We start from the raw sequence: 12,815 nt of genomic DNA on the forward strand, positions 1-12,815 counted from the left end.
CAGGATATCAGCTCTTGTTCTATTTCATATTTTTGAAGATCTCATTTACTCTTATTGTCTAATTCCAGCTTCTAGCCAAATGTCATCCAGTGCTGACCTAAGAACTAAAGTACAGATCACACACAAAGTAATTATTTACCCAAGTACTTATAATGAATTCAGTATTACACATAGGACTGCAAAGACTATAATGTACTCCTCACAGTGCCCTTGCATTAAGCTTCCAACATAATGTAACAATTATTTCTTGAACTGAGTCAGAGGGCTTTGCATATGGAGCTTAATTAAACGGATGAGGCAGAAAACACGGAGTCAGTACTTTACGAATGAACTGTGAAATTAACAGATACAGCAAGTTATAAAGGATAAAGGAGTGGAAATAAGGGAAGAGACAAGCGTCAGGAACAAGGAAGATAAAATAATCAGGCACTAAGTTTAATATAGAAACAATGGAGGGAAAACAATCCCAATTCATACAGAGATCAGCATAGGCATAAAGATGATTTTTATTACTTATAGCAATGGGATATGGCACAAGTGTGCCCACTCCCACATTCAGGTTTCCCTTAGGGCGGGGGGAGGAGCATTAGTTTCTCTCACCTGGAATATTTCATCCTTATGTGATTCAAAGGAATGCAACTTAAGTTTCAGATTTCTCAGATCCCACAAGGCAACAGTCTACATACAAAAATGAAAGCAAGTACAATCAATAAAATTTTTCTATCGAGAAAAAGAAAATCCATAACTAAAAGATCTCTGTGCATTCAAAAGAAGCCAGAGAGGGACTTCCCTGGTGGTCCAGTGGTAAAGAATCCGCCTTCCAATGCAGGGGACACGGGTTCGATTCCCCGGTCGGGGAACTAAGATCCCACACGCCGCAGGGCAAGTAGGCCCGCGCAGCACAACTACTGAGCTCACACACCTCAACTAGAGAGCCATGCGCCACAATGAAAGATTCTGCATGCCACAACTAAGACCCGACACAGCCAAATAAATAAATATTAACAACAAAAGAAGCCAGAGAAATCCACCCTGTTTTCTTGTAGAATAAATCACACTGACCTTGTCAGCTGATCCTGTGGCAAGAATGAACTCACTATAAGGATTGAAAGAAAGGCAGTTCACTTCAGCAGTGTGAGCATCAACTGAGTGGCTCGGTTTGGAAGTATTGTTTGAACGAGTATCCCAGCTTTAGTAAAAGAGAAAAAACAGGAAAAAAGCTTGAAATGGGTAACTAAATATAAAACTTAGATAATATATTGAGAAAAAAATGGATTCTACTCACATCATAAGTTTCTGATCATCAGCAACTGACCCAAACAGAGACTCATGGAGCAGATGCCAGGAGACGTCTTCTACTACTGCTGTATGCCCTGTAAAGATGGTCTTCGCATCCACAACTTTTCCTTCCTTTGGAACAGCACTGATGTCCCATAGGCAGATAGTCTTAAATGAAAAATTAACTATTATACAAAAAGGTCTCACTTCCTGACACACCCCAGAGGAAAAAAACTGATATAACTAGCCCAGATTTGCTTCAAAATGTAAAGGATACGCACATGGTCATCTGAAGCACTAAGTAAGTGCCCACTGAGATTTGGGTTCCAAGAAAGCCCATAGCCTTCCTTCTGGTGTCCACGGAGACGCAAGTCTGGGTTGCACTCTCCAGAAGGGTCTACAAAGTAACAGACACATCAAGACTATCCAGTCCACTTCCTCTTTGGATCTACTAAGCATAATGGAATTTTTATCAAGAGGTCTAAAGCTCTTACTTTTTATGAGACATACAGACCCATTATGACCAAACAGATAATGCTTAAGAGCTGCACATTCTATCCTATGTAAAAAAGCATTTTTTTCCCCCACGTAGGGAAGAAGGATGAAGGAAGAGTACCCACACATATCAATATAAATATAAGATGTTAAGTTATACAAAGAATAACAAGCAATTAAAATTGAGAGAAGCAATGTATCCCCACAGTGACTCATCATTTGTATTTGAATCGAAGAGGGCAAGTACCTGGTTTAGAAGGATGTTTCGTATAGTCAAAAACAAGAACATCACTGGATGGAGTCTTTGTGGCAATGATGCAAGGGTTCTGGGGCATATAGCGTGCCCTGTTTACTTCTCCTTCATGGTTGATCTTGATTTCTATTTCAATTTTTCCACTAACCGAGCCAAAACCTCCAAATTCTGTAAATACAATAAATTAATTGCAAATGAGGACAAAGCAAGAGCTACTCTACGTCACTCAAAGTATGACACAGGCAAGGCTTTTAATCAACGAACTGGTGTAATACTAGAAGCGATCTAAAAATTTGTTAGCAGTATAAAGTGCGTTCACATTCCTTATTTCATTTGATTCTTAGCATAACCCTACAGCGTAGGGAAGAGTTATTATCTCCAAAAAGTTTACACGAGGGCTTCCCTGGTGGCGCAGTGGTTAAGAATCCGCCTGCCAATGCAGGGGACACGGGTTCGAGCCCTGGGCCAGGAAGATCCCACATGCCGCGGAGCAACTAAGCCTGTGCGCCACAACTACTGAGCCTGCGCTCTAGAGCCCGCGAGCCTAGAGCCCGTGCTCCGCAACAAGAGAAGCCACGGCAGTGAAAAGCCTGCACACTGCAACGAAGAGTAGTTCCCGCTCGCCACAACCAGAGAAAGCCCGCGCGCAGCAACAAAGACCCAGCGCAGCCAAAAATAAAAAATAAATAAAAATTTTACACAAGAAAAGAGAAGCTCAGAGGACCTACATTAATTTGTTTATGGTGACTTGACTATGGCAGAACCTAAATTGAATCCCTATTTTTCTGATCCCTAGCCTGGTACTCTTTCAGCTATACCTACAATGATTTAGGTAATAATATACCTAATAAGTATTACATTACTATCTAAAAGTAAGGAACACTATTGACTCCACTTCAAAAATTCTCACTAAGTGGCTTTCAAGCCTCACTTAAACTATCAAAAAAAATGTGCTCAATAAATAAAATCGAAGTTACTGTTTTAATGAATATTAAGTACACAGTGTGCTAGGTACTAAAGAGTCCCTTTTACTATTTGAAACTCTAGTTTGGGATGACCTTTCTGAAATACCGTCACATCTTTCCTCACACCAGTGAAGAAAAACAGAGCCACAACAGCTGGTTCCACTTTCCTGACCTCCCACTTACACTTGCCAACCAGAGTCCTTGGTTGAAATAAACCAGGTAGGCAAGGACTAGACAAAAACATTTTTTATTCATATTTGACTACTGTATGCACTTACAGAATTCTCCCAAGTACCATTATAAAATGTATAACAATATAATTTGTGATTATGTAAATCTTGGCAAAGCAATATTTAAACAAAGGTAGTTAATAAGTAACCAAAGAATTACAGAAGGCAGCATGATAAGGTACCTGAGTAAGAGTCAGGCCATGGCATAACTGACTGCCACTTACTATCTTGGTGGTTTTGGTGAAGGCCTTCAATTTCTGTGAACCTCAAACACCTTACCCATAAAACAAAGTTATGAGAGTAACTTGTAGATGAAAATGACACTCTGAAGGACAAAAATCTTTTCAAAAAGCAGAGACATAGTTGGGTAATATAATTAGCAGATAACTTTCAACCTCAAAATAACTTTATAAGTTGAAAAGCAGTGGTTTAAACAAGCTAAAAACCTAGAAACAGTTCAAAATAGACTCTAAAAGAGAAAAAACCCCAAACACATTAAACAATTTTCCCCCCAGAATTCTAGACCACAAGCATCTACATTGTAAAAAAAGAAGGCACGATTAGGATATGTGATCTCAAAGAACTTTTAGTCCAAACACAGGGAGATAAGATAAGCACACAATTATAGATGACTATGACAGAAAAGAATAATTGCCAGAAAAGAGATACCAACAAGGAAAGAGCAATAGCTGGCATGGAGCCCACAGAGCAAGGGGGTAATTGTTATATAATGTGGGTTATTTCAGTATCAGCTATATACTACTAATCAGAGCCACCCCCCCCCCAACTGTAGTTGAAGTACAGTAATAAGAAATCAGCTTAGAGGATTCACAATTGAGATTTATGAAGATGAGGATTTATCTATTTAACAAATAGATCCCCCAAGTTGAAGGTGATACGCAAAAGGCCAAATCTGATGTAGGAAAGAAAGACTGAGGTAGCAATGTACAATAAATTGAATGACTATCAAGGTCTAACTATGTTGCTATTTTGTTTGCTTCTCTCCATATAAAATACCATTTAAAAAGACTGAGACTGGGGCTTCCCTGGTGGCGCAGTGGTTGAGAATCTGCCTGCCAATGCAGGGGACACAGGTTCGAGCCCTGGTCTGGGAGGATCCCACATGCCGCGGGGCAACTAGGCCCATGAGCCACAACTACTGAGCCTGTGCGTCTGGAGCCTGTGCTCCGCAACAAGAGAGGCCGTGATAGTGAGAGGCCCGCGCACCGCGATGAAGAGTGGCCCCCGCTTGCCACAACTAGAGAAAGCCCTGGCACAGAAACAAAGACCCAACACAGCAAAAATAAATAAATTAATTAAAAAGAAAAGTACCAATGTCACCGTGGATGTGAGGATTAAATTAGTCAATGCTTTTGAAAAAAAAAAAAGACTGAGACATAACAATATAGTAAAAGTGTCTAGCCTGATGAATTTTTACATATGCATATATCCGGGGAACTACCACACAGATAAAAATACGGAACATCTCCAGCCCTCTCTCATCCTCCCACAAGGTACCACTGTGCCCCTCCCAACCAATGCTGCTTGACAAACTAGATAACCAGCATTCTAATTTCTACCACCGTACCGTTTTTTTGAGTCCATAAACATTTTGAAACTAAGAAGAATAAGTTGTAACATCTTGAGTCAAATATTCCATTATTTCATCATGATTTAGTAATAGTTTATTATATATTGAGGCAAAAGACTAAAGATTACTTAAAAACAAAAACAAACGCCCCCCCCAACCCATTCCCCAAATAAGTTGCTAAAAATAAATCTGTTGATATTTGAAGATCCTGGTAACAGAGTCTGAAGTAAACTTTTAAACCGAATCTATTTTCAGGCTTAAAATGTGACCATAGCCTGGCTGAATCTAATATAAACACACACATTCTTTTTAATGTCAAAACAAGCCTAAGCCAGTTTTTAGTTCTTTCTCTTTGAAAGTTTAATGATCTTTTGAAGCTGTCTGCCACCAAGTACCTCAAACCAAATGGGGTCAAGTAGATGGTAATCAATTACAATAGTTCAATCTGAGAGTCCAGGACATTTCATCTGAGAGCAAGGAGGGACTAGGAAGCTATCTATATAACAACAACCCAAGAAGCTTTAAGAGACATTAGTATATATCTACTTCCAGCACTGTTGAGACCACATGGAGAGCACCTGCCCCGCTTCAAGCACCAAGCTTGTTCAGTCATCCGAGGGTGATTTGAAGGACGAAGGAGAGGTAAAAGTAAGAGAAAAGGAAGGAATGGGAGCTGATATGCTATGTAACCTTAGGGCAAGTTACAAAACAACTGTAAGTATCGGTTTCCTTATGAGGATTAAATAGGGTGAAATACAGTCATACAAATGTATCATACATATTACTGGTATTTTTCATAGTTCCTCTATTATTAAGTATTAGTAAGGGGGATAAAGGTATCATCAAAACATAAAAGTAAATTGGTTTGATGCCACTCAAAAAATTCAGTTACCAGAAAGACTGGAGTGTATGTTAAAAGATGCCATTTCAAAAGCCAGGGAAGACTTATATGAGGAATCTAAAAAAGAATACAAATGAATCTATATACAAAACAGAAACAGACTCACAGACATAGAAAACAAACTGATGGTTACCAAAGGGGAGGGATTGGGGGGATAAACTAGGAGTATGGGATTAATAGATACAAACTACTATACATAAAATAGACAAGCAACAAGGATTTACTGTATACTCAATATCTTGTAGTAACCTATAACGGAATATAAAAAAACCCAAAAAAACCCCCCAGACCTAATGAATCACTATGCCGAACACCTGAAACACAATACTGTAAATCAACTCTACTTAAAACAACAAAAACAGTGAAGAAAATGGATTAGTCAGCAAATGGCATTAAAAAAAAAATTGCTAACCACTTAGAAAAAAGCTCAGATTCCTATTTCATCCCTAAAACCAAAACAAATACAAGAAAGATTAAAGTTTTAATAGTCAAAACACAAAAGTACCAGAAAACAACAGCTAACTATTTTAAAATCTTGGAATGAAGGCCTTTCAGTGAATGACAAAATCGGAAGGACACCAGAGGAAAGCTGGATAATTTAAAATTCACAGCTTCTAAACAAAATAGGACTCAAAATTATAAAAGAGGGAAAAAATTACCTATAACCTATTAGTTAGGGATAACTTACCTTATATAGAGAGATAACTCAAAAGAAAAAATGAGCAAAAAACATAAATAGGCAGCTCAAGAGAGAGACAGACAGACAAATATTTTAAAATAGGTCCAACATTATGAATAACTTAAAAAGCCGAGTAGGGAATTCCCCGGCAGTCCAGTGGTTAGGACTCCGTGCTTTCACTGCTGAGGGCACCGGTTTGATCCCTGGTCAGGGAACTAAGATCCTGCAAGCAGCGTGGTGCAGCCATTAAAGGGGAAAAAAAAAAAAAGCAAAGTAAAATAAAGAGTGTAGTATTACATTCAATGTTGGCAAAGGCATGCAGAAACAGACATCAATACATCTGCTATTGGTGAAATTGTGAATCTTTCTTTGGAGGGCAACTTAGCAGTACCAATTATAATTGAAAATGTTCTTGCCACTTGATTAACATTCCACTTAATCATTCTACAGCAAAACTATGCAAGATACATGTACAAGAACTGTTTTTGAAGCCAAAAGATTGGAAACCACTTAAATGTTAATTGAGGGATGGTTAATTATAGTATACAGCCATTAAAAAGGAGGCACATCTCCATATGCTCACACAGAAAGATGTCCAAGATACACCAGGCCAGAAGACTATTATTTTATGCTGTATTCCCAGTACCAAGAAAAATTGCCTGGCATACAGTAAGTACTTAATGTATTTGTTGAATGAGTGATCCAATAAATGGGATAGATAAACCATTCAGAAAACTATCAATTTAACAGCGATCCATAAGGGATAGATTTACAGGGGGAGGGGGGTTCACAGTGTTTTATATTTGCTTTTTTTTTTTTGGCTGCACTGCACAGGCTTGCCGAATCTTAGTTCCCTGACCAGGGATCCAACCAGGGCCCCCACAGTGAGAGCATGGAGTCCTAACCACTGGACCACCAGGGAATTCCCTGCTTTATTAAAGATGATTTATTATATTACCAATCAGAATATTTGCTTTATGTCTAAATAACCGAAAGTCCTATTTAAAGACAATTTATTTAATAAAAGGAAACAGGCTCAGAGAGGCTAAATGATTTATCCTCAAACCACACAGCTAGTGAGCAGCTCAACAGGGTCTCAAGCCCATCTTCTGATTCTTTTTTTTTTGATGTGGACCACTTTTAAAGTCTTTATTGAATTTGTTACAATATTGTTTCTGTTTTATGTTTTGGTTTTTTGGCCGCAAGTCATGTGGGATCTTAGCTCCCCGACCAGGGATCAAACTCGCACCCCATGCATTGGAAGGCGAAGCCTTAACCACTGGATTGCCAGGGAAGTCCCAGTCTTGATTCTTAAGTTCAGTGTTTTATCCCCTCAATCACTGATGCCTACCTAGAGAATAACTCTGTAGTAACCATATCCCATAGTTCACACACTTGGGTCAGCGACACAAAATCGTTTGCTGACCTTTATCCTAAGGACTTATTTTGCATTCTATATTACCCTAAGCTAAATATGGAATGATCAAAAGAGTAACTGTACATTACAATCCTGGCAAGTAACTGGAACCCAAAATATCTTAGATAAAGAATGGATTCTGCTAATCAGGAGAAATCTAAGATAAAAAACATTAAACATTCATTTTTGGCACAAATCTCAATACTGAGAGCCTATCTTCTACCTCCCAGTAATAATTTGAGTTCAAGGACAACAATAAAGGAAACCCACTCATTTCTATCTCTTCTGAAAGGGAAAAAGTATTTCATGAACAGTTAAGCCCTTAGGATATCTCCTAAAAATAGGACATAATTAAACACTCAATTTTTATGTACTATATAGCAAATGCCATGGTTAAGTCATTTATACCACTTAAACCCAGAAAGTGTAATTTAAGCCAGTGTTTTTCAACCTTTTTTTTCATTATTGCCCCTGTAAGGAACCTTGTAGGACATTTTTTCTGATACCTTGATGAAATTCCTGTGTATTTGTTTATGCCTGCTATGTGCTTTAAACAGTTCAAAGAATAAGATTGTTTTCACACACACACCCCTCTGAGAACCAATTTTCACTCCCGCAGGGGCAGTATCTCCCATGTTGAGAATGCAAGCATGCGTAGCAGTAATATATGGTGGATTTTTGCTTCTTTCAATTCTAGAAATTTCCCCACCACCAAATTTAGTTAAAGAAAGTTTACAGAAAAGGTACAGAACCAAGTATGTGTTAAATATGTCTTCTGACATCTAATATCTATACTGCAAAATCAGGCTTTCCAAAGCTTAGTTATCTTGTTCCTAACTTGAGAGACTACTTTATCAAACTGTACACACTCTTTATGATAATTTAGAGATATGAAAAATATAACCCATATACCATTCCTTCCTTCACCTTTAAGATTCCTACCTCCTTTTTCACTGTCGTAGTGTGAAGCATCAAACTGAGCATCATCGTTAGGGAGCTGCACACTGGCTATCACAAGGTGGTTTTGTTCATCTGACGTGTGTGTCCCCAGGACAAGTCGATGAATACTGAAATCTTTCCCTTCTGGTCTGTAATAGGAATATATGGTCAGTATTCAAATCAGTACACTAAGAGAGACTACAAAGTCAGTGACATACATGTATGCACAAGGCACTATTACAACCAGGTTTTCAGAGGAAGAAGTCATTAAGAGCCATAGTTCCTACTTTTCACATATCTTCCATAGAGCTGAGTATAAGGACCACAGAACACTTAATTTCATAATTATTTCTTAACTTAGCCAAATATTTACAATTACTTTGAGGAAAAAGTCTGATGGAATAAAATACGAATTAGCTACTCACCCTTTACAAGGAGTTGGAGGGAAAGAAACCAATTGGTGGGTATACTACCACTTTAGGTTACTTCATTAGGTTAACGTCATTAAAAGGGAAAGGAAGTAACATCAGGTAAACTAACTGTTCAAATACTACTGAAGCACAAAGATGATTAAGATGTGATTCATATCCTCAAAAAACCAGGGACAATTAAACAGTCATATACACAAACATTTTAAACACAAGTCAACATATAATTCATGAAAAGTACCCAAGAACATGGAAATTTAGATATGAAAGATTAGTTCTGGAATAAAGGACACATTCTTAGAAGAAGTGTTACCTGAGCAGGTCTCAAAATGAGAGATAATCTAGAAGAGGGGGACAAGGGCTTTGGAAGACAGTATTCTAAGGGAAGTAAGCAAAGGGAAGATTACAAAGTGCCAGACACCACGTTAAGCATTTCACATACCTCATATCACTTAAACACCATAACAACACTCTGAAGTACTATTCTAATTTAAAGATGGTTTGGGAAAATTAAGCAACTTGCCTAAGATCACAACTACCAACTAACAGAACTAGAACTGAAGTCCAAATCTGACTTTGAATGTGGGAAAGCAAAGTGAGAGAGAAGGCTAGAAAGCAGATAAAAATCAGACTCTAGGGTACTGAATGCCAGCTTAAGGCATTCTGGACTCTTTACTGTAAGGAACAAAGAACCATGGAAAATTTATAAGGAACATAGCATCATCTGAGTTACCTCAGAAGGATTAATTTAACAGTGTAAAGCAGAGGTTCTTCAAGCGTGGTATCAGGAACAATAGCATCAACATCATCTGGGAACTTCAGCATGCAAATTCTGAGATCCACTACAGACCTACTCAATCTGAAACTTGGGAGAGGAGCGATGGTTTGTGGTGCTCAACAATCTGTTCTGCAGGGAATTCCTTGGTTGTCCAGTGGTTAGGACTCAGCGCTTTCACTGCCATGGCCCAGGCTCAATCCCTGGTCAGGGAACTAAGATCCCGCAACTGCAAGGCGTGGTCAATTGAAAAAAAAAAAACCTGTTTTACAATCCCTCCAGCTGATTATGATGTCTGTTAAAGTTCTAGAACCCATGGTCTAGATGGGAAAGATGCTACAAAAGAATTGATCAGGGCTTATAAATGGACTGTCAAGTGGATAAACGGGGAAAAACCTAAAAAATGTCAAACCAAAGTCAACTATGAAAAGGAGAAATGGGAACAATAGAAAAAGTTGGGTTGGGACCTCCATGGAAAAAATATATTCAGTTTGAAATATGTCATGTTGGGGAAGCCAATAAACTACTCCAGATAAGACAGCTGAAAATTCAGGTAGCGCTCAGAAGTTGGGTCTGGAGATAAATCAACAGAAATTCCTCTGCACAGAGTTAATAGGTGTCTACATCTTACATGGGAAAAAACAGAGGAAAGATAAGAGGGCTGTCAACATAAAGTTGGGGATACCTGCATTTAGAAAGTTAAAGACTCAGAGCAAGTGAGGGAGGGAAGAAGAATATTACAAAACTGTGATTGTATGGTTTTTTGTTTTTGTGTTTAGAAACAAAATATGAATAAAAAAGAACACACACACACAGTAAACAGTAGACATTAGAGATAGTTGCTTAAAGGACCCCTCATTCTAAAAAAATAAATAAGTAAATGACATTGTTATTCGAGCAGAATACAAAAAAAAAAAAGGGGAAGGATATTTGGACCAATGTCTAATACTGCAGAAAGATTTATTTACCTCGATTCATAAAGTAGAAAGCTACTAAGACTAGAGCACAGATTTCAGCCTTGGGTTATTTAGTCTTAATTCACTGCTTTCCAAACATAGCTAACCACATTATGTGGAAAGCTTTTCTAGAATGACTTAATAGGTATGGGGTGGCCAGTATTTGGGATCCTCTGGTCCAATATCATTTAGCACATGTCTACAGTAAATCTGGAATCACCATTCAACTATTCTCAAGTATCCTGGCGCAAGTTCCTAAGTGGTTTGAACTGAGAACTCCTGACAGAAATGACTCCACTTATCCTGAACTCAAGTAATTCTGATGATCAGCTGAATATGGGAACTCCTGGTCATGATAAACCAGCTTCCAGCTCTAAATTTCTAAGAACTTACTAACATACTTAGGACAGATGTTGCCATTTAAAAAAAAATGCCAATGTGAAGGCAGCAGGCTCATTCTTAAGTTATTAATAACATTTATATAAAACTTGTTGAGCTGCAACGGAGCCAAATAACCACAATTCGCAAATATCTTGACTTCTAAAGACCTGAGTTTTGAAGGAATTTACTTACTTAGTACACTTATAGAATTTCTAAGTGTTGTTCTGAATGGCAGGTACCATGTCACATTCATCTTTGCATTAGCCAGCTACTACCAATGACTGTGAGATTCAAATTTCTTTTGTTGAAAGAACTGGACTCATAATACTTTTTGAAAGCTGACAAATTTTACATTACTGTTTGGTCAACTATAGTTATAATACGGCTATTCAATTCAGAGTCAGATAAAGAAGACAACATGTTTTCTCTTATCAGGTAAACTGCAAAGTTGTTTTACATTTTGCCTTTTTTGGCCTAGAAAAAAAATGTCACCGCTAGGTTCTGATCACGTGCCCGCTACGGGTGACTGGAGAAAAGGAAAACAGGGAAAATCAATGCAAGAAATCTACACCGAGAACACAACAAAATAACGTTCAAAAGATTCCTATCACCTGGTTACATCAGGAAGCCACTGTGCAGTTAGACTGGGCCACTCCAGAGCATGGGTCATCACCAAATCGTAAAGAAAAGGAGTGTTCTTTTTCCATATTTTGTATTCTTCATTGATCACACGTTCTTCTACGGCGTCATCAAAGGCTGCTAAAACATTAAAAACAAATTTAAGTTAGCGACCACAAATGGAAACCGAGTAGACACTTTCAAAGCTACCGGCACGGCTCCAGAATCCCGATTCTGAAATGGAGGTTTGTCTAAATCTCCCCGAGGCGCAGGCACCAACACCGCTCTCCAGCTTCACGGGGCCTAACTGCTGGGGTCATCCCGGCCAGACGCCGTTAGCCGTTCGGGCGACAGCGTCGGCAGGAGAACAGAACCCGCGAGGAGGGCCAAACACCGACCCCTGCGGGTAGCGAGCGCTGCAGAGAGGACCCGGAGAGAGACAGGCAGACCGACAGGGAGCGCGGGGAGGGACCAAATACCCGCCGGGGCCCCCACCGCCACCCTCCCGCCGCTGCGCCGGGCCTCCGCTCCCGAGGAGCTGGCGCGCCGTTAGCCCGCCCCGCCGGGCGATTTCTCCTCACGCCTGCGATGGCGGGTACGGCACTCAGCAGAGTCCGGCCTGTCCTCACTGTTAGGCCGTGTAGAGGCCGTTACGCAAGCCCGGCACCCCCGCTCTCCTGTGGCCGCCCCAGTACCCTCACCTTCCTTGTCGGCCATGGCGGGCAGGCAAGCCGGGGGGATCGGGTTGAGCTTTGCGAGAGGGGCGGGGAGGCTGCGGGCGCTCGCTCTGCGCGCGCGTCCTCTATTGTTTCCTGCTGCCCCTGAGTGAGGGCCGACTCGCGCACCTTCGCGCCAACACCGGCCAATCGGAGCGCGCCGAGCGGCGAGGTGGGCGGGGAAGCCGCGTTC

General features: G+C 39.8%; 1 protein-coding gene and 1 non-coding gene across 2 annotated transcripts in view; both read right to left on the reverse strand.

The window, feature by feature from the left end:
- Positions 1–12,714, reverse strand: part of RBBP4 (RB binding protein 4, chromatin remodeling factor) — a 17,717-nt gene extending 5,003 nt beyond the window's left edge. Inside the window, exons 1-8 of the mRNA XM_029227312.1 lie at positions 12,608–12,714; positions 11,900–12,047; positions 8,752–8,897; positions 2,021–2,194; positions 1,560–1,675; positions 1,286–1,446; positions 1,063–1,189; positions 601–678 (exon numbers count right to left, since the gene is read on the reverse strand). Coding sequence (XP_029083145.1) covers positions 601–678; positions 1,063–1,189; positions 1,286–1,446; positions 1,560–1,675; positions 2,021–2,194; positions 8,752–8,897; positions 11,900–12,047; positions 12,608–12,623 — 966 coding nt within the window. The 5' untranslated portion in view covers positions 12,624–12,714. The remainder of the gene's footprint in view (positions 1–600; positions 679–1,062; positions 1,190–1,285; positions 1,447–1,559; positions 1,676–2,020; positions 2,195–8,751; positions 8,898–11,899; positions 12,048–12,607) is intronic.
- On the reverse strand, positions 7,243–7,314 carry TRNAE-CUC. The gene has a single exon. It is a non-coding gene; the product is annotated as a tRNA-Glu (tRNA).
- Positions 12,715–12,815: the final 101 nt, after the last annotated feature.

The sequence above is a fragment of the Monodon monoceros genome, unplaced genomic scaffold (assembly GCF_005190385.1).
Source record: "Monodon monoceros isolate NGI ecotype Baffin Bay Population unplaced genomic scaffold, NGI_Narwhal_1 Super_Scaffold_18, whole genome shotgun sequence".
Lineage (NCBI taxonomy): Eukaryota > Metazoa > Chordata > Mammalia > Artiodactyla > Monodontidae > Monodon > Monodon monoceros.